Consider the following 21,696-nt stretch of genomic DNA (forward strand, 5'->3'; position numbering starts at 1 on the left):
GCCCCCGAACAACAGGCGTTCCAGGCTTTGAAGGACGCCTTCATGAAGGAGCCCATCTTGAAGCATCCTGACCCGCAACGGCCGTTTGTCGTGGAGGCGGACGCCTCCGACATTGCCATTGGGGCCGTGTTACTCCAGGCAACGACGCCCAGCGGTACCCTTTTCCCTTGCGCGTATCACTCTCGGAAATTGAATCCCTCGGAGCGCAACTATACCATCTGGGAGAAGGAGCTGCTGGCCATCAAGGCGGCGTTCGAGGCTTGGAGGCATCATCTGGAGGGGGCGCGGCATCAAATCGAGGTCCGGACGGACCACAAGAATCTGGAAAGCCTGCAGACCGCTCGGAATTTGAACCAACGCCAGATCCGGTGGTCCCTTTTCTTTGCGAGGTTTGACTTCCGGGTGCGGTACATACCAAGCGGGCACAATCAGAGAGCGGATGCTCTGTCCAGGAAGCCCGAATATACCCGAGTGGAAGACAAGCTTCTGCCCAGGACAGTGATCCCTGTCGAGTCTTTTGCTGCGGTGCGGGAGCCGGTTGATATACGGGCTCGGATCCGGGAGGCGCAGCAGCAGGAGGCGTGGGTGGCTCAGCGGAAGGAAGAGGTGGGGCCAGATTCGCCTTGGTCGGTCACGGATGGACTTTTGTATTATCGTGACCGGCTCTATGTTCCGGGAGGGCCACTCAGGGGACTCGTCCTCAGCCAGTGTCATGATAACCCGGCTGCGGGGCATTTTGGTCTGTTCAAGACTCTGCACCTGGTCTCCCGTACCTTCTGGTGGCCCCGAGTCCGACACGACGTCCAGTCTTATGTCACCTCCTGCATCCCATGCAGGCAGGCCAAGTCAGCGACAGGGGCCCCGCCTGGTTTACTGCAGCCTTTGCCAACACCCAAGAGACCCTGGGGGGCTGTGTCCATGGACTTTTTGACGGATCTACCCCCATCCTCCGGCTTCACGACAGTGTTTGTGGTGGTGGACATGCTGACCAAGATGGCGCACTTCATTCCCTGTCGCGGCTTACCGTCAGCTCGCGCCACTAGTCGCATGTTCATCCAACAGGTGTTTCGGCTGCACGGCCTCCCCGATAGAGTCGTCTCTGATAGGGGGGCCCAGTTTACAGCCCGCTTCTGGCAGGAGTTGATGCGTGCGTTGGACATTAAGGTTTGCCTCTCGTCCGCGCATCATCCTCAAACCGACAGGGGTACCGAGAAGGTCATCAGTATCTTAGAGCAGTATCTGCGCTGCTACGTTAACCTGCAGCAGGACAATTGGGTGGACTATTTGGCCATAGCCGAGTTTGCTTTTAACAATTAGCAGCACACCTCCACGCAGATGACACCGTTCTTGGCCAATGTGGGTTATCACCCCCGGTTTTTCCCCCTTTCTCCCGTGGACTCACCGGAGCCGGCAGTGAACGACTTCATGGCGGAGTTACAGGCGATCCATCGGTTGGTGCGACGACAGCTGGAGAAGGCCAAGGCCGACTACAAAAGGTTCGCCGATCGGTCGAGAAGGGATACGCCTCCACTATCGGTGGGTGATCGGGTCTGGCTGTCCACCAGGAACCTACCATCCACACGGCCGGCGAGGAAGCTGGACCACCGTTACCTTGGACCGTTCCCAATCGAGGCTGTCATCAATCCGGTCGCCTATCGTTTAACTCTGCCACGTTCCCTGCGCGTGCACCCCATCTTCCATCGGTCCTTGTTGGTCCCCGAACAACCGGCTTGTCCACTTCGCCAAGCGGAACCTCCCCCATCAGGACCTCGTGATGGAGGCAGCACCCCCGAGTACGAGGTCGCCAGCATCAGGGATTCCCGTTGGTTGAAAGGTCGCTTCCAGTACCTGATCGAGTGGAAAGGGTACGGGCTGGAGGACTTCACATGGGAAGATGCGACCGCCGTTCATGCCCCTGCGTTGGTGACTGCTTTTCACGAACAATTCCCATCCCGACCGCATCCGGATCAGCAGCCCCGGGGGAAGGGCCCTGCGGTGCGGGATAGTGTTGTGACTCAGGGCCAGCCTGTGGGTCCGGCAGCCGGCTCAGATGTCTCGGATGACTCAGATGAGGGGGAGGAGGAGGGTGTGGAAGACGAACTGGCTGATGACGGCTTGGAGGCTTCGCAGAGCCCCCAGCCGGGGCCCTCTTCTCAGCTGCGTGAGCCCGATAGTGCGGAGGATGATGACCCACAGCTGGCCCTGTTCAAGGACGCCCGACGCAGGAGGCAGTCGAGCAGGACCAAGCAGAGAAAGGCTGTGGGACTCCTCGGGAGGAGGCACAGGGAGACCACGCCCTGAACTCTAAATAAAAGGAGTGTTTGGGGAAGGGCTGGTTGCTGAAAGCAACCCTTCCGTTTGAGGATTCAAGTTCCAGTGTTTTTGTTTCTTGTTCTGTTGTTTGAGTAATAAATCTTGGCAGACGCTTTTCAGCCTCAGACGCTCTCCAGTCTCTACTGTTTGAACAGGGGTTTGCCTTATTGCAAGGCCGGTAGCAGGCTGGTTCAGAACAGCGGTGTACAGGGCAATAAAAGCACTACATACAAAAGTTAAAAGTAAGATTAAATTACTTAAGCCCTAACAATAAATAATTAAAAATACCCCAAACCCTTAGACCAGGCCGGCCTGTTCAAATAAGTAGGTTTTCAGATCAAGGTGGAAAGAGCGAAGGTCGGGAGCCATCCAGAGCTCAATCGGTAATTGATTCCAAAGGGCTGGCACACTCACAGAGAATGCTCTCCCCCTGGGGGCCGCCAGCTAGGCCCTCTCTGTGGGAGCGCACAGGACGAAGGGAAGATGACGCCGGCAGCAGGTGCTCCCGTAAGTAATCCGGACCCATGCCATTTAGGGCTTTATAGGTAATCACCAGCACCTTGAATCTCACCTTAAATCTCATTTAATCTCATGTTAAATGTTTGTTAAGCATTCAGAATACACATGCTTAGTCCCAGACACAGGACAAATCTCATTTCCTGTTTCAGCCTAGCCCAAGGCTGAAAGTTATATATATATATAGCTTTAAACTTATAGGAGCTTTAATAGTAGTTTTGTTCTAAGATTACATAATGCTTTTCTTTTATTGGCAGGCTACTATGCTAATATAAGGAAATATTTGTTTACTGACAAGCAGAGCTAAAGATCCGGATAAGGATAAAAAAACAAGTACAATATATTACTTAGAGATCTTGACAATATACTTATGAAGATGTATCTGTAATTTCTAAACAAGAAAGAATACAAAACAAAATTCAAAATATAATATAATGCAACATAAATAATATGTATAAAATGTACAAAAAGTCAGGGGGGTGGTTTTTGAAAGGATTGAAAGGTAAAGCAACAACACAATATAAGAACAAAAATGTTGCAGATGCTTATATTTTCTTAAATGATTTCTTTAAAAGTACGGTATCATAAAAATTTATCCTACTGTATTGGTATAAAACAACAGTGGCATCTAGTGGCTAGTAATATTATAGTATATATAAATTACTTTTTAACTATCTTCTAGAAAAATGTAAGTGCGTTTTATAAATTATATTTTAGCATTTCGTCATTGCTATGCTCACAAAATGTGGAAGAAACAATGTTATGTTTTGCTTTAGTGTAAATTTAATACAACCCAGAATTGTTTCAGCGCAGTATGAAAGTGTTACCTCTGTTTAATATTGTGAGAATTACCATATTACTTGTACTGAGATACTAAACAGAATTGCCAGATTACAAATCAAAGAAGTTAATATCCAGGTTTTTTCCCCCTTGAGTAAACCTTTCAGAAGGCTTAAATCCCAAAAGTTAATTAAGAATTGGCATGAAAGCAAGCTTGATGGCTTTGGGCCAGTCCCTCTCTCTTAGCCCAACTTACTTACAGGGTTGTTGTTATAAGGAGGTCTGGTGGGGCAGTGGTTAGAATGCAGTATTGCAGGCTAACTTTGCCCACTGCCAGAAGTTCGATTCTCACCAGCTCAAGATTGACTCAGCCTTCCATCCTTCCAAGGTTGATATAATAAAGATACAGATTATTGGATGCAATATGCTGACTCTGTAAACTGTTTAGAGCATGGGTGTCAATCTGCCGGCCCACGGGCCAGATGCGCCATGCCAAAACCGCGCCTATCCCAGCTCTGGCAATGGGGAAAAAGTCGCGATACGTCCCGACACATCACGTGACATGGTGAGTTTGACACCCCTGGTTTAGACAGTGCTATAAAACACTATGGAGCAGTATATACTGTATGTATTTTGCTGCCTTGAGTTGTTTATAAAGACTGGGTAAAAATCAATCCAGCAAATAAAGAAAGAAATATAAAATAACCTAAAAATGCATTTGAAAGCTATTTCTCTGGTTGTTCTCTTCAGCATTCTGGCCGGAAAATTAGGTGATGCTCCTTTTTGTTCTTGTTTTTTTTTTTGGGGGGGGGGGTTATTGTTTTAACTAAGGTGTCCTAGATTATATGCTATTATGGACATTTTTTTTTTACACCACCCAGAATCATGGTTGTGAGATGACAGCTCAATAAAATAAATTTCAAACTGTGAAAATCAGACAAATATAGAACACTGTTACTATATGTTACAATTACACAATAACTAAAACTGGCTTGACTTTTTCTAACTAAAGGAAACCACACACTTTTTCAAAGCTTTCTGCAAAAAACCAAATTTCATAAAAAGAGAGCCCCATCATTTCTCATTCATTAGATTACCACCAGCTTTTCTCTAGACACAGAATTTTTTGGGCACCAGCTAGAAAATGATGTGATCATTCACAACAGGACAACAGGGGTACAACAGTCTGACCAATCAATTTAAATGGTCAGTTTGATCTGATTCAAATCAATCTGAATAACTAATGTGATTCAGTTTTTTGAATCAATGATAATTATGAACACATGAAACAATTAAATCTGAAGAGGTCATCTGGAAATTTAAAATTAAGTGCTATCCATATGCCAATGACCTTCTACCTTTGTTTCTTTCCATTATCTCTATAAGGAAAAGTCTACATCTCAAGATCAAGATCAAGATCATTCTCAACTTCAAACCCAGAACTCTTATACTTCTGGATTCCTTTAATGGAGATCTTGGCAGTCAACTTATCAGTTCCTTCAGGTTAGTTCCTTAATTGTGCTGCACTTGATCATATGTTGCTTACATGCAGTCATGAGCTATTTATGATCTTTATTCAGGTGCTGTACAAGTTTAATTGTAATCTTGTCTTTTGACTGCTTTATAGCTTTATAGCTTCATTGGTTAAAAAAAGAAAAACCCTTGCTTTTTTCTGAGTTACAAGCTTGCACGACATAAAGTACTTATTAAAGGAAAAGAAAGGGGAGCTCCTTGATCCACAGAAAAGAGATTCACAGGATCCTATTTTAGGTGATACTCCTCAATTTTAGTCTAGGTCTTTCCAAATGAGACAAATTAAAAACAAAAAAACCTAACAATCCTTCAGTGTCTTGAACGTCAAAGAGGTTAAGGAACTTTTCACCCCCATATAGAAAGATCTGAACTAGTTGCAGTTGTATTTTGAATACAATTTACATTGTTAATAAAACTCTTAGTTTTAAACAATTATCCTTCATCACTGATCTCCAGTTGTGGAATGTTCTCTTTCCACAATTAAAATTAGCCTTCAGTCTGCCTTTTAAAATTGGAGGGTTTTTTTCAGTCTACCTTTTTTCTATTCATAACAATAGCATTAAATATTTCAGTATTTATATAAACATTTCAGTATTGTTTTTGTTGTTGTTAGTTGCAAAGTCGTGTCCGACCCATCGCGACCCTATGGACAATGTTCCTCCAGGCCTTCCTGTCCTCTACCATCTTCTGGAGTCCATCTAAGCTCACGCCTACTGCTTCAGTGACTCCATCCAGCCACCTCATTCTCTGTCGTCCCCTTCTTCTCTTGCCCTCAATCTTTCCCAGCATTAGGCTCTTCTCCAGTGAGTCCTTCCTTCTCATTAGATGGCCAAAGTATTTGAGTTTTAGCTTGAGGATCTGGCCTTCTAAAGAGCAGTCAGGGTTGATCTCCTCTAGGACTGACCGGTTTGATCGCCTTGCAGTCCAAGGAACTCGCAGGAGTCTTCTCCAGCACCATAGTTCAAAGGCTTCAATTCTTTGGCGCTCAGCCTTTCTTATGGTCCAGCTTTCACTGCCATACATTGCAACTGGGAAGACCATAGCCTTGACTATACGCACTTTTGCTGACAGGGTGATGTCTCTGCTTTTTAGTGTGCTGTCTAGATTTGCCATGGCTTTCCTCCCAAGGAGCAAGCGTCTTTTAATTTCTTGGCTACAGTCCCCATCTGCAGTGATCTTGGAGCCCAGGAAAATAAAATCTGTCACTACCTCCATTTCTTCCCCATCTATTTGCCAGGAATTGAGAGGGCCAGATGCCATGATCTTGGTTTTCTTAATGTTTAGTTTCAACCCAAGTTTTACACTCTCCTTCTTCACCCGCAACAAGAGGCTCTTTAGTTCTTCTTCACTTTTAGCACTGTTTTATAGTTCCTAAGCCTATAGATAGTAGCATTTTTATCTGATTTTCTATGCACTGCCTTATAGAAACAGGATTGTTTTATATATTTAAATAACATTATTGTAGTTAAATACTGGAAATATTACTTTTACTAATGATGATGATGCCATTATAAATTAATTATTCTTGCTTACTGTATATCACTATGTCTATTGAATTACGGATTTGTTTTGTAATTTCTGAATTAGGCAATCCTGTAAATTAAACATCTCCTTAGCTGAGATGGTAAAATAAATGAAGATCATCTCTTGCCTAGGTGAGTTTACAGAGGCAAATAAGACATTGGCATGAAAATGGAAGCATGGTATTACAGGCATTCAAACAGTCAGCATGATGTCGTGATTAAGGAGCTGGACTACAGCAGGAAGACCCAGGGCCCATCTGTTTTTAGGCATGGAAACTAGCTAGGTGACCTTGGGCCAGTGACTCCCTCTCAGCCCTAACAGTTTCAGCATCTGTGACAAGCTGGTTGAAAAACAACCCCCTTCATCATACCAAATCTTGAAACCTTTTTGAGTACAGACAAATGCAATGAAAAAACAAGGAAGTCTGCAACTGTGAGACTCTGAAGACACCGTAATCTGAAAATACGCCAAGGACATCTGCAGAGAAGACAACAATCAGGAATCTTGTCCAAAAGATCCTTGTGGGAGGTAGATAAGAAGAAAACAACTTGCTAAAGGTCAAAGGAGAAATGTTACTAAAAGACAGACAAAGGAGACCTTGCAAGGAGGACACAGAAATCCTCTCAATACCATTGACAGCTATCAGACTTGTAAATCCACAAGGAAAGAACTTTGGGGGAATAAAAGGATTCTTTAAACCATCCCAATCTTTGAGTGATCCTAGATCCCATCATCTAGCTCATTTTTTCTGACCCTTAGTAACTTTAAGATGTGTGAAGCATGCTGGCTAGGGAATTCTGGAAGCTGAGGTCCACTCACCTTAAAGTTGACAAGACTGAGAAACAGTTTTAGCTAAAACCTTGCAGCCTAGGTGCGAAGGATATTGATAAATGGGGATGTGTGTGTGTTTGAGTGACTGGGTGTTTGAGTGACTGGGTGGGTGGGTGGGGGATAAATGTACATTGTAACCATTAAAGTTTTGCTGCCACTTTGAATTCACTGGGTCTTTGTTCCTTTGTTGCTATTGCTTCACTGTTCATTGGGAGGGGGTCTTGTATGCTCTACTTGCACCTATCTGGAAAACCCAGATAGAAAGCAAAAAGGGGCTACAAGACCCATGGGCCTCAACCAGCTGTGTGTGCATGAATGAACAACCATAAGCCAAACCTGGGTTGGGAAGTAACACAACCAAGCAAAACAAACACTAAGAATACCTGTAGTATTCTAGTACCTCTACATATTAATCCTAACTCTAACTTTATCAACCACAGAGAGGAGGATGTTATACAACTGCATCCTGTATGAAATGACCTTCAAAAAGTCATTCGTAATGAGAATCAGTTTGGGGTAAAATGGTGTCATACAACACATAGTATAAAGATACCACTTACCGGTAATCAATATTAAATAACAGCAGGGATGATAAGTAACTCGAGGGTCTTAAATAACATTGTTGGATTTTTTTGTTTACAATTCACATTTTTATTATGATGATGCTCTTCCATAATGATGGTAATGATATTTCAACTACATTCATCCCATTAAAGATCTATCATCACAGGCAACATTAATTGGCATTAGTATTTATGACTATATAATTACATCAATTATCAATGAACAGTGAAAGGACTTTATTAATATTAGCAGTTAAGATATGCATGAAAAGAAAATGTGAATTACAGTGGCTGTATGTAATTTTAATTACTATTAAGGTTTCTGATTTCTACTGAAATATAAAAAACTGTGACTGCAATATTAATTTGCATTAAGACACTGTTTAATATTTTAGGGAAAAAATTAAGTAGAAAGTCAACACACTAATTTACATTTGCTGTTATGTTTCAAAGTATTGTTCAGGAGCTTCAAAAAAGAAGCTATAGGAACAATTCTTTCCCTGCAACCGACAAACCAAGAAACACACATACCTTAAGCATTCAGGATTAAATTAAGATCCCTTGAAATCTGTACATTAATAAAGTTAGAATAAGCTGAGAGAAAAAATACATGCAGGTATGCCCAGTATGTCAACATATTTGCTATTTTCTAACTCATTTTTTGTGTTATATCTAATTATTACTGATGAACATTTTAGAACAGCTTAATCATTTAATTTGGCAGATTTGCCAAGGAAACACTTTGAATCTATAGAAGAGAAAGTTGGCATATATCTAGTGTAGCAGAATAGCAGCTGGTAGCCAAGGTAAACTTTTCCTTGAGTCTAGTTTAATTTCTGGAGACCAGACAGATACATTCAGGTTTTGGGGGGGGGGTTGTATTTTTTAAGCAACAACATAAAATGATGCAGTATTGCCTTCTTACATGGGTTTTGTTCCGCTTACATGCTCGGTATCTCTCATCCAAATGTTTAGCTTTTTTTAAGATCAGTACAACTACCATGGTTTTATGTCACCAGTTAGTTCTTCAGTATATGCTGGTTCTTACCTATAAAGCCCTACATGGCTTAGGCCCGGGATATTTGCAGGACCGTCTGCTGCCAGGAACATTTTCCCATTGCCCTGTGCACTCACACAGAGAGGGCCTCCTCAGGGTGCCGTCGGCCAGACAATGTTGGCTGGCGACCCACAGGGGGAGGGCCTTCTCTATTGGGGCACCTGCTTGGTGGAATCAACTCCCCCGGGAGCTCCGGATGGCCCCAGACCTTCGGTCCTTTCGCCATGACCTTAAAACATATCTTTTCCAACAGGCCGACATGGACTGATGATAATGGGGTTTTTAATTATGATGTTAAATGTTTTTATTGGTTTTAGTGGGACTTTGACACAATTTAATTCTTTTTTAATATTTGTATTTATTTGTACTTTATTGTTGTTAGCCGCCCTGAGTCCTTCGGGAGATAGGGCAGCATACAGGTCTCATTATAAATAAATAAATATCAAATTTTATTTAAAAATTACTTATTTATTTAAATATTTATAAAACCACCATCTTATAACAAACTCTGGATGGCTCCCAATCAAAAATAAAACAACACAGTAACCATATTAAAACAATAAAAACCGAACACTTTAAAAACAACTCCCCATGTATTCATTGAAAGACCCCACATTGCAGGATGCACCCAACTTCCAGATCGTGGTTAAATTCATGTTGTTCATGATGATGAAGTTCAAGGAACATTGAAAGGGGAATTTGTGCATTTGGCAGGACATGCTTAGGATCATCCTTGCAAATAAGAATCTTACACGAGCCCACCTCATTTGATCTGGCAGGGAAGGCATATTACAGGGTCCATCAGCCAGGGACTTGCATTTGGTGGGTCCCAGAAGGTGGGCCTTCTCTGCTGTGGCACCCTTCTTGTGGAACATTCTCCTCCCTGAAGTTAGACATGATCTTTCCATGCTCATAGAGAAATCCCTAAAGATCTGGTTAAGGCTTCAGGCAAGTTTGAGGAGCCAGAGACATTTTTAGATGACTCCACTGTGATTTACATGTTTGCTCTTTTTGTGGGATTTGTATATTTAAAATAACATTTTATAATATTTTTATCGGAATATTTTTCTAACTTTTTCATAAGGATTGCTTTTATTTATTTTCTGCTTTATTCAATTGTTGTATGCCTCCCAGGGTTGCTTTGTGTGAGATGGACAGTCATATTAAATGTGTTAATTAAATAAATAAATCTTCCCCTTCAAAAACTTCCAGATGCAGATTTTAAAGAAGGATAGTAAAACTCTCAGAGTTCAAAGATCAAATCAAGAATCAAAATGAGGGTTTGAAAAGTTCCTATCAACAGGGAACAGATAGATCCCAAGATATGGTTCAAATTGAACAATATTTTTCATTCTATTGATTTGCATGAATTTTTTATTTCAGTGATTCAGAATTTTCTCTCATTCCTTCTGCCTTGTTTCAGAATGTATATATTTTTCTCTCTGTTTCTCAGATAGGACACTATCCTTAAAAAGAACATGGAGGAATAATTAAAGTGTGCTTTATGTAAATGCCAGAATAATAAGCTGCTTATTTAATTAATTTATTTACTTTCAAATATATTAATCAAATTAAGAAGGGTATGCTTGAATAGCTCTGGAATGGAGCGGAGAAATGAACAGTAATTTCATTTTTCTAACAAAGCATTGTTATTTATCATATTGTAATTAAAAGAAATTCAATGTATTTTTTTTTAGATCTTCACAATTGTAATGATGTAAAAATGCAGGGCACAATGCACCATTTACTGATACAACTTCAATTTATTTGAGAAGAGCTACAATAATCAAAAATTTTATCTGGGATATGGTTTTATCAGAAATAATTGCAAAGTTTCAATGTTTAATTAACTGTGTGAACAGTGTGTGACCCAATGCTAACAACAGATATCATAAAATCTGCAATATTCTTGTTAAAAATTCATTGCTAACCTTAAACTGTGACTATTGATGCTTTTGAAGTTTAGTATTGAAGAAGACCCCTAATATTATCTTGGACAACCAAGAAAACAAACTGAACAAATCAACCTAGAGTAGTAATTTAAAGCACAAATAACAAGAAAACAATCAACCAGTGGAATGGCTTGCTTTCAGAAGCTGCAGGTGCCCCAACACAGAGGTTTTTAAGAACAGACTGTAGTCAACAGTCTTTTGTCTGAAATGGTATAAGGTCTCCTGCTTGAGCAGGGACTTGATGACCTCCGAGGTCCCTTCCAACTCTTTTATTCAGTAGCTTTGTTATAGGCTCCAATTATCTTCAGATACATTATGCAAAGACCAAGGTCTCTGGAAAAGGCTCTAATGCTGAGAAAGGGGAAAGGAAAAAGAAGATGAGCAGTAACCAAGTGGACAGATTCACTGATAATTCTGAATTCACTGGTAAATCTGAAAAACAAGTGGATCACTGTGGAGAAAAATGTATCTATCTGGTGCTAAAGGTTGACACTAACTGGATGGCACTTAATCAGTCAAGGAGTTTTGGGGAAAAATTTCAAGACCCAGTAATGTTCAATGTTGTATTGTTTTAAAACTGTTGTTTTTATGTTTTTTATTCTAGTTACTGATCCATTATACCTTTTACTGAAAAGAACACAAGTAACAATGCAGCTATGTGGCTCAAAACTTTTCTCAAGTTGAGCCATAGCTTAGTCTACTATAGTTAGAATCTGTGAGTCCCAGATATCATAGCAAGTTTCTTAAGATCAAATGGAATAGTTAAAGCTTTAATTACACATTTTCTTAAAGTTATGTTTCCACATCCAACAAACATATCATTTTGGATTCTAGTGACATAGTTGTACTTTGATTTATGTTTTTTGATGAAGAGACAATATCATTTAGACATGATTGTCCAATCTTTTGGCTTGCCTGGGCCTCACTGAGTGAAGAGGAATTGTCTTGTGCAGAATATAAAATATATAATATAGTTACTGCATATAAATAACACACTTCCTTTATTTTTGTTTCATTTTTTATTGTGGGACTACATTACTAGCTGTCCAGGGCTGTATGTGGCCTATGGACCATTGGTTGGACATACCTGATTTAAGATTTCTATAGCCATCTCAAATACTATCTGTATCATAGCCCATGCTTGCACTGTTAGAATAGGTGTTTAAATGTTTTTTTTCTGGAGAACTCAGTATGAAAATTCACAATTTTTTATACACACACACACACACTTATAGATTGAAACTGACTGACTGAAAAGATCCGAACACCGGAAAAGAAAGATAAAGATATATAGTGACTGTAGATAAATTGCCCTTTACACAATACCCCCAAAGGACTCAGAGAACTCTGGGTATTAGCCATCGTGAGAGGATGGCTTGAACTTACATCTGCTGCCCCTAGAGGTGAGAGCTCTATGGGGCATGCTATACCCAGAGCGGTTGTTCCAGACAACCATCCCCCTGAGAACTGGCTCTGCGGCCGTCGTGAGAGGACGGTGGTAGGCCTGCCCGGGGGGTTTATCCAGCTGAGTGGCAGCGGCTGGACGGAGGCCTGGGACACCTATTTATCCTCTGAACAGATCCTCCTTACGGACTATTATCTATGGACTGCCTGCGATCCGGACTGCTTTTTATGCCTTCCTTTAAATATTCTTCAACGGACTTGTTCGCCCTCAGTGGTGCTCCCCCTTCCTGGGTGCGACCCGCCTTTCTAGCCGATTATAACCTCGAGGAAGGGCCCATTTATTGGGACCCTGAGAGTTGGCTGGGCACGGGTAGGGGCCTTCGACGTAGACCTAACAAGAGGCCCCTGATTATTTTCTTGTTTAAATTTTTTAGGGGGTTAGGGAGGTGGGAGGGTTCTTTTGGTTGTTTGGACAAGGGGGGGCGATCCAACAACCTCTGTTCTGGCTAGTGCCGATGTAGATCGCAGGGGGGAGGAACGGGGGTCGGTTGCCTCCGGGGCTCCAGGGCTGGTCGTGGGGCTACCTATTCCCACGACATCAGGGAATGGCAGCAGATGTAGGAGCAGATGGCCGTATCGATCTCAGGGAAGGCCTCTCCGCTACTTACAAGCGGTGGGGCACTCTGACCCTCTGGCTCTGCCCCAAGGTCCCGGGAGTGAGGGTGTGCAGCCTCCCGAGCTCCGGCTGGTGTATTTGAATGCCAGGTCTGTCTCTAATAAGGCTCCTCTCGTCCACGACTTGGTCGAGGGTGAGCAGGTGGACCTGGCTTGCATCACGGAGACTTGGTTGGGCCCAGAGGGCGGGATTCCTCTGGTTGACCTTTGCCCACCAGGTTTCCGGGTGCTGCACTGGCCTCGGGCTCAGGGTAGGGGTGGGGGTGTGGCTGTTGTTATGAGGGAGACCTTGTGTCCGCGGGAGGCCACCGTTCCCCAGATAGTCGGGTGTGAGTCTCTCTTTCTGAGATGCGGCCCTGGTGCACAGTTGGGCTTGCTGCTGGTGTACCTTTCACCTAGTCACGCAGCAGCAGCCCTGCCTGAGCTGCTCGATGTCCTCTCTGGGCTGGTGATTGAGTTCCCGAAACTTATAGTTTTGGGGGACTTCAATCTACCATCCCTGGGAGGATCATCTGAGTTGGCTCGGGAGTTCATGGCTTCCATGACGGCCATGGACCTGACGCAAGTAATTTTGGGACCGACTCATGAGGGAGGCCACACCCTTGACTTAGTTTTCTTATCTGGAAGGTGGTTAGATGATCTTGGTGGGGGCTCTCCAAATATTATGCCCCTGTCATGGACCGATCATCATCTCCTGCGGCTGGTCTTCCGTTTTGCCACCCCCCGCCGTGGGTGTATGGAACCAATTAAATGGTACCGCCCCAGACGCTTAATGGATCCCCAGAGGTTCCAGGCGGTGCTGGGGTCCCCACCTGCCTCCCTTGCTCACAGCTCGGCAGATGCCTTAGTGGAAGCCTGGGAAAGGACGGCCACTGAGGCTCTTGACCGAGTTGTACCCCTGCGGCCCCTGACCCGGTGCAGATCCCGTTGAGCTCCATGGTTCTCTGCGGAGCTCCGGGAGATGAAGCGTCGGAGACGGGGCCTAGAGAGCGGTTGGAGATCCAGCCGATCCAAATCCGACCGATTGCAACTAAGAGCCCACATTAGGTCTTATCTCACTGCGATAAGGGAGGCGAGGTCTAACCACTTCGCCACCCTTATCGCGTTTGCAGATAATCGCCCGGCCGCCCTGTTCAGGGTGACTCGCTCCCTCCTAAATCAGGAGGTGAGGGAGGATCCCTTGCAGGGTCGTGCCGAGGAGTTTAACCAGCATCTGTCGGACAAAATCGCTCGGATTCGGACCGGTCTGGACTCTGACTGCGCAGAGTCTGGCGATCAGGACACGGGCGGTCTTGTCGATACCACCTGGGATGAGTTTGATTCTGTGACTCCAGAGGAAGTGGACAGGATCATGGGGAGGCTGAGCACCACCACATGTTTATAGGACCCGTGCCCTTCCTGGCTGGTCTATGCAGCCCGGGAGAGGACACGCAGCTGGTTCCAGGCAGTTATATCGGCTTCTTTGAGTGAGGGTAGCTTCCCCGCCGTCTTGAAAGAGGCGGTGGTGAGGCCTCTCCTCAAGAAGCCTGCCTTGGACCCAGCTGTATTGAACAACTTTCGTCCTGTCTCCAACCTTCGCTTTCTTGCGAAGGTTGTTGAGAGTGTGGTGGCGCATCAGCTCCCTCTGGTCCTGGATGAAGCGGATTATCTAGACCCGTACCAATTGGGTTTCAGGCCCGGGCACAGCACGGTGACGGCATTGGTCGCGCTGGTGAATGATCTCTGGAGGGCTCGGGACAGGGGATATTCCTCTGTTCTAGTCCTATTAGACCTCTCGGCGGCTTTCGATACCATCGACCATGGTATCTTGCTGTGGTGTCTCAGGGGACTGGGAGTGGGAGGCACGGTCTTACAGTGGTTCTCCTCCTATCTCCAGGGACGTTCGCAGTCGGTGTTGGCAGGAGGGCAGAGGTCAACCGCAAGGTCTCTCGTTTGTGGAGTTCCTCAGGGGTCGGTCCTCTCGCCTCTCCTGTTCAACATCTACATGAAACCGCTGGGTGAGATCATTCGTGGTTTTGGAGTTGGGTATCGTCAGTACGCTGATGATACCCAACTTTTCCTTTCGACCCCAAACCACCCATGATGCCCTCAACGTGATGTCCCGTTGCCTGGAGGCGGTTCGGGTCTGGATGGGGAGGAACAGACTTCAACTCAACCCCGACAAGACTGAGTGGCTTTGCATATCTTCATCCCGGGTTTATTCGGACATTCCACCTCTTGCTATGGGGGGTGAACTATTACCCCCCGTAGATAGGGCTCGCAACTTGGGAGTCCTCCTAGATTCACGGCTCACCTTGGAAGACCATATAGGAGCTGTGACTAGGGGGGCTTTCGCCCAGGTTCGCCTGGTGCGCCAGTTGCGGCCCTATTTTAGCCGGGATGATTTATGCACGGTCACTCATGCGCTCGTGGCCTCTCGTCTGGACTACTGCAACGCTCTCTACATGGGGCTGCTCTTGAGGACCACCCGGAAGCTCCAACTGGTACAGAATGCAGCCGCGAGAGTTGTGTTGGGAGTCTCACGATACTCCCACGTTACACCTTTGCTCCGTGAGCTGCATTGGTTGCCAGTTGCCTTCCGGGTGAGATTCAAGGTACTGGTAATGGTGTTCAAAGCCCTCCATGGCATGGGGCCGGAGTACCTCAGGGAACATCTGCTGCCGGCATCAAGCTCCCTGCGCCCTGTGCGTTCCCACAGAGAGGGCCTCCTCAGGGTGCCACCGATCAGAGAATGTCGATTGGTGGCCCCCAGGGGGAGATCCTTCTCTGTGGGCGCTCCGGAGCTGTGGAATCAGTTACCGGTAGAGCTCCGGATGGCGCCCGATCTTCGCTCCTTTCGTCGCGATCTCAAGACATTTTTGTTTGTACAAGCCGGCCTAGCCTGATGGGGATTGGTGGGGTTTTTTTATTTTTTGCATTCTTAATTTTATCTTTGGGGTTTTATAATTGTATATCAATTGTTTTAACTTGGGCAATCATTTAATTTCTTTTTAATGTTTGTATTTTGTATTTCACTTTTGCCCTGTGAACCGCCCTGAGTCCTCAGGGAGAAGGGCGGTATAGAAATATTATTAAATTAAATTAAATTAAATTAAATAATTTTTTATTATTCTATTTCTTATTCTCTGTAATTTTCCAACAATAAATGAATTCCTTCCAAACACAACGGAAGACCAATTCTATTTGTATTAATTTACTCTGAAGTAAGAGCATGGAACTTACTGTCAAATAAAGTTTCTGAGTCAAGCTTAATCTTTCACACTGCAGTGCTAATCAGGTGCATGATGACATACAACATCAGCAGAGGGAGCTCTCCCTGCAGCCTTCTCCCAACCTTTGTTAGAAACACCAGGATGCAAGTGAGAGAAAATCTGAGAATCAAATTTCCAGTCTATTTGGTGCGAGCTAAATTTAAGAATGACATTGTAAAGAATCAAAAGACCATTTTTATAGAAAGAAAGAGGGGTGGGTTGGCATCCATATCTAAAGAAATATTCTACATAAATATTTCCGTATTTACATTTCCATTACATACATGTGGCACCTGGATTTATTGTGTCCAGAATTGGATTAACTCCTTACAGTGTAGTAATAGGGAACAAACAATCTCCTTCAATATACTACTACTAATTCCTCTGAGTATTATTTCATCACAGAAAATAGCAAAAAATAGTTGTTCTGAAAGAAATTCTAGGCAAGTTTATTGATAGACTGTTGGATAGAAAACAGACTTGTGGTTTATTGCTGCCTAATCAGAGTGTGTATATCCCTATCTTTCTTGGTATTAACATCTCACTACTGATCTGCACCCTTCCTATTTCCCTGCTCTAACTAATTTCAAGAGAAAGACTATTCACCCACAGGCCTTTTCCAATCAGCAAGCTGCAGAGGGAAGGAGACATGTGTAAGACAAAACAAAGAGAATAGCCTTCTCGGCCACTTTACAAAGATAAAAAAAAATACCACAAATGAAATTTAAAAGGGCTGAAGGTTGAAAAACAAGTCCTCTTACACAGAATGAAAACATCTAAGACATTTTGAATCAGATTTTACAATGCTATCTGTCAAAGAAAGGATGGAGTTTTGTCTTTCCTTGAATGCACTACCAATTTTATAAATTCCCTTCCAAAGTAAAGGAGCCCAGTCATTACTTTCCATTGAGCAGAAGGTATTATAAGGACTTGCTATTGTTGCATTTTAATAAAGAGCCACCTCGATTTCCTTGAAGGGTGGCAGTGAGGTTGTCAAAATCAAGATTAACAATTGATTAGTTTAATGGCCCATGACAACAATAAACAATAAGGCCTCTGTCAGATATTAGATTGTGCTGCTAATGCTGCCAACTCCAATGGCTTTTAATCTAAAAGAGCTCAACACTTTCACAAACAAAAATTTAAGATATGTGCAAATTCTGGAAAAAGGCATCTTAAATCATGAATTATATAACAATGCTTTTGCTTGATTTGGGCAATCAATTCTTCTGGCTATTAGAAAAAAAAACAAAATAGAGTGGAATATTAAAATTACATATACAATCCTTTTGATTGTAAACTTTAATAATACTTTAAATTATACTAAAATGGAAATGGATATTTGAGCTATATTTAAATTCTGTCTCCATCATAGATCTTTTAAATATATTTGAAAACATTATTTCTATGTGTTTAATTTTAAACTTTTGCACTATATTGGTCATAATAAACACTGCAACCCATTCACATAAATACACTGTGCTATAATCTGTAAATAAAACCAACACTATTTTTGTACAAACATATGCTGCAAAAGACCTGAGATAATGTATAAAGATCTAGTCAACATGCATCAGAAGAAAAATATTATGGAGCTGGGGGAAAAGGAGGAAAAAAACCCCTACAAAACACTGAATCAAATTACATAAACACATCAGGCTTTTTAATGCAACAAGAAATAAGGCAGGTAAAATTCTCCTGCATAATTTTGCTATCAGTACTTAATTCATTTTGATGAAACAGAACTTAACAGAGAAATTATCTCAATGGAGAAGAGAATTTTGAAGGAATTATCATGATAGATGTTAAGTAGTCTTGTTTTTAGATGTTTTATGAGTTGGCTAAGAGTTCACTATAAAAGTGATCTTTTTTGTAAAACTATCTCATTAGCACTTTCAAATTTCTCTGCTTTCCTAGCCCTCATTCAGTCCTATGAAAGACCTTTTTCCATTAGCTTTTTTTTTAATCAGAGGTGGTAATTAAAATGGAAATGATGTTGAAGAAACAGTGGCAGATAACATTAATCACATTGAGTTATCCCACATGAAATTGTCCATGGCAAGTTTTCTGTGGCAAGTTGGCCATAGCATGTTGTCCCATGGTAAGTTAGCCACAGTGAGATGGCCATGGCAGGTTGGCTTTAGCAAAATGGCCACAGTGAGACGGCCGTGACGAGTTGGCCATGGCAAATTGTCCCATTCCACACTCTCACCAGTAAGTGGGAGTCCTGCTCTTTATAGAAGAATTTCTCCTTCACCTGTTGAAATTTGGACAAATTGACAACCCTATTTTTTTTCCTCTCCAGAAATGTGATGCTTATCCCTATACACAGCTACTGATGCCCAGCTACAAAAAAATGTGATAAATAGAGATATGCAGTGATGTATAGAAAATGAATTTTACTTATTTTTTCCTTTTCTCTTATAATAGAAAATGAAGATAGCCAAACTGGATATCTGTCCTCAATTCAGGTAAAACCAATACTATTTTTTTAAAAAAAAAATATGGTCAATAGTTAAATGAGGGAACTTGCTATAACAATTTGGAATTTGCTATACATCAGTGGGTAAATTCTTGGAAATTAAGCAAATCCCAATGGATATTTGTTACAACAGCTTATATGATTTCCAATAGCAGAAGCAATAGGATGATTTTAGCTCATTTCCTGCTTATGTCTTCCCATAGGCTTTTGTAATTTATTATTACCTAGCCCTTTCAACTTATTCAACCTCTAGTAGGATTTATTTACCATCAAATCTTTTGAAAAACAACTTTTTAAAAGAATACTTCTGTCACTTTAATAACAAACAGGCATCATATTGCTATTGTTTAATAACTTCTTTAGAACAGCAATGTTTAGATGACCATGGTTTGGATTCTATAAAGAGAAGGCATTTCCATTCTTTACCATAGTTTTTTTATAGGTTCTACTTTTACTTCTATGAATAGTGGTAGCAATTCATGAAACATGAATTCATGATTATAATTGCTGAAGTCAGATATTTCTTACCTGTAAATCATCATCAAATTTATGTTTCAGGTGAGCTTCTTCTGCAGCTTCAACAAGGCGCTAAACAGAAATATAAAAAAAAGTAAAATTACTTCCTAGAAATCTGATTTTTCTCCCACATTGATAATCAAAAGGTAGTTTTTAAGTTGAACTTACTTAGTTCCACTATACAAATTACTATATTTGTTTTCTGTAAAGAAAATGACTTGGGGTAAGGGTAGGCATGTACAAATAGGGACATCAAATCCTTTGTGGTAATCTCAGTCATGTCAAGTGTTCCTATATATGAATATATTAAATACTACAGTAGGTACTTTATGCAATGCAAAGACATTTTTTTCCAGAGTAGTGATTTTCTTGGGTACAGTCATGAATATTCAACCAACTTCATTATAAATTTTTGAAAAAGTCTAAAATGGCTGTTGCAGGCATTTTAAATAACGTCTCCCCTCTTCTCTGTGTGAAAAAAGCACTGAAGTAAAAGAGGTCAAAGGACTTTATATATAATTGAACTTTGTGTAAAATGTTTCGGTGACTTTTTTCCTCAAACAGCAGCATTTATGCTGCATAAAAATGACTCTCCTACATCACGAGCAGTCAATCCCTTGAATCTCACTGGTGGATGCTATAATTCAAAGATCTCAATTTAGTTTGTTATTGATCCAGAATTTCCAGGCACATCAGAATTAGCAATACAGTAATGTTAATATTGAATACCTATACTTTAAACAAGAAAGAAAGACTTCTACATGGACATTAAATGAAGAGCAACTATTTATCTTAACATACAAATGTTCTCCTTTTCTTTCTTTCCCAACAATGCAGCCAAAAAGGTTTTCATGTTCTCCTCAAGTTCCTTTTGGCTCCTGTTTAAAGAAGCTATATTCAGTGGATGCACAGGCTACAAGAGTATTTGACTTTTCTTGTCACTATCGAAATATAAGTTAATTTGGACTTAGTTACTCTTTAACCCAAAATGAGCAGGAATGGAGCTGCATCAAGGAGAACTACTTGCAGTGCTTCGCCAGACAAGCAGCCCCTCCTTCAATGACAACATACACAGTATGAACATTGGCAGGGAAAACAGCTTCTTGTGTACAGTGTATACAACAGTATAATAAATATTTCCATAAGAGCAAAACTGTCAATGTAACAGGAATCACATTCATGTAAAAGCCTTTCTACTTAGAGTAACCAAACATTTTCATATATTTAAGCATTTCTCATTTGTACACATGAATTCTTTTTAGTGGTAACTATAAACAAACTTGACTTTTGATCCCCAAAAGAGCAATTTTAGGGCAGAAAATAAATATAACAAAACTATTATCAATAAAACAATCAGAACCATGTAAGCTAAAAATTAAATGAAAAACAATTATTTCAAAAGCATTATATTATCAAGCACATTGAAGTCACGTTGTTCAGACTTTATGGCTGAACCCCAGTGGTGTTATCTGCCCCATCAGAAGCCATCTTGGGGAGAAAATTGCTGGGAGGTGGCTGTATCAAAGACTATGGAACTGAGTGAAGCTCGTGTGCCTTCAACCTGGTTATATTTGATATTGATTTCATGAAAATAAACTTTAAAGTTCTTCCCCTACTCATTTTACCTGCAGAGTGAGTTGGAAAAGAGCAACGGGAGTAAGTTTAGCCTAACTGATGATACACTAACATTGTTTCTCTTTTGTGGGACCCTTATACTGAAACACTGGTTCTGAATTTTTCCTGCTCTTGATTTAAAGGTTCAAATCTTTGAGGGAATAAGCTGAGCGGAGTGAAACCAAATTCAGAGAAGAGTAACTAAAATGATCAAAGGCCTGGAGACTAAAACATATGAAGAACGGCTGCAGGACTTGGGTTTGGCTAGTTTAAAGAAAAAAAGAAATAGGGGAGACATGATAGCAGTATTCCAGTATTTGAGGGGCTGCCACAGAGAAGAGGGCATCAAACTATTCTCCAAAGCACCAAAGGGCAGGACAAGAAACAATGGTTGGAAACTGACCAAAGAGAGAAGCAACCTGGAATTAAGAAGAAACTTCCTAAAATGAGGACAATTAACTAGTGGAACAGCTTGCCTCCAGAAATCATGGGCACTCCATCACTGGAGGTTTTTAAGAAGAAACTAGACAGTCACTTGTCTAAAATGGTATAGGTTCTCCTGCTTGAGTGGGGGCCTGGACTAGAAGACCTCCAATGTCCCTTCCAGCTCTATTCTATTCTATTCTATTCTATTCTATTCTATTCTATTCTATTCTATTCTATTCTGTTCTGTTCTGTTCTGTTC

The 21,696-nt window shown here is 41.9% G+C and overlaps 1 protein-coding gene across 1 annotated transcript in view; it reads right to left on the reverse strand.

The window, feature by feature from the left end:
* Nucleotides 1-21,696, reverse strand: part of CACNA2D3 (calcium voltage-gated channel auxiliary subunit alpha2delta 3) — a gene marked incomplete at its 5' end in the record, with an annotated part of 613,685 nt that overhangs the window by 382,913 nt on the left and 209,076 nt on the right. The window contains one exon of the mRNA XM_083353347.1: nt 19,410-19,469. Coding sequence (XP_083209473.1) covers nt 19,410-19,469 — 60 coding nt within the window. The remainder of the gene's footprint in view (nt 1-19,409; nt 19,470-21,696) is intronic.

The sequence above is a fragment of the Vipera ursinii genome (assembly GCF_947247035.1).
Source record: "Vipera ursinii genome assembly, chromosome: 2".
In the NCBI taxonomy this organism is placed as follows: Eukaryota; Metazoa; Chordata; class Lepidosauria; order Squamata; family Viperidae; genus Vipera; species Vipera ursinii.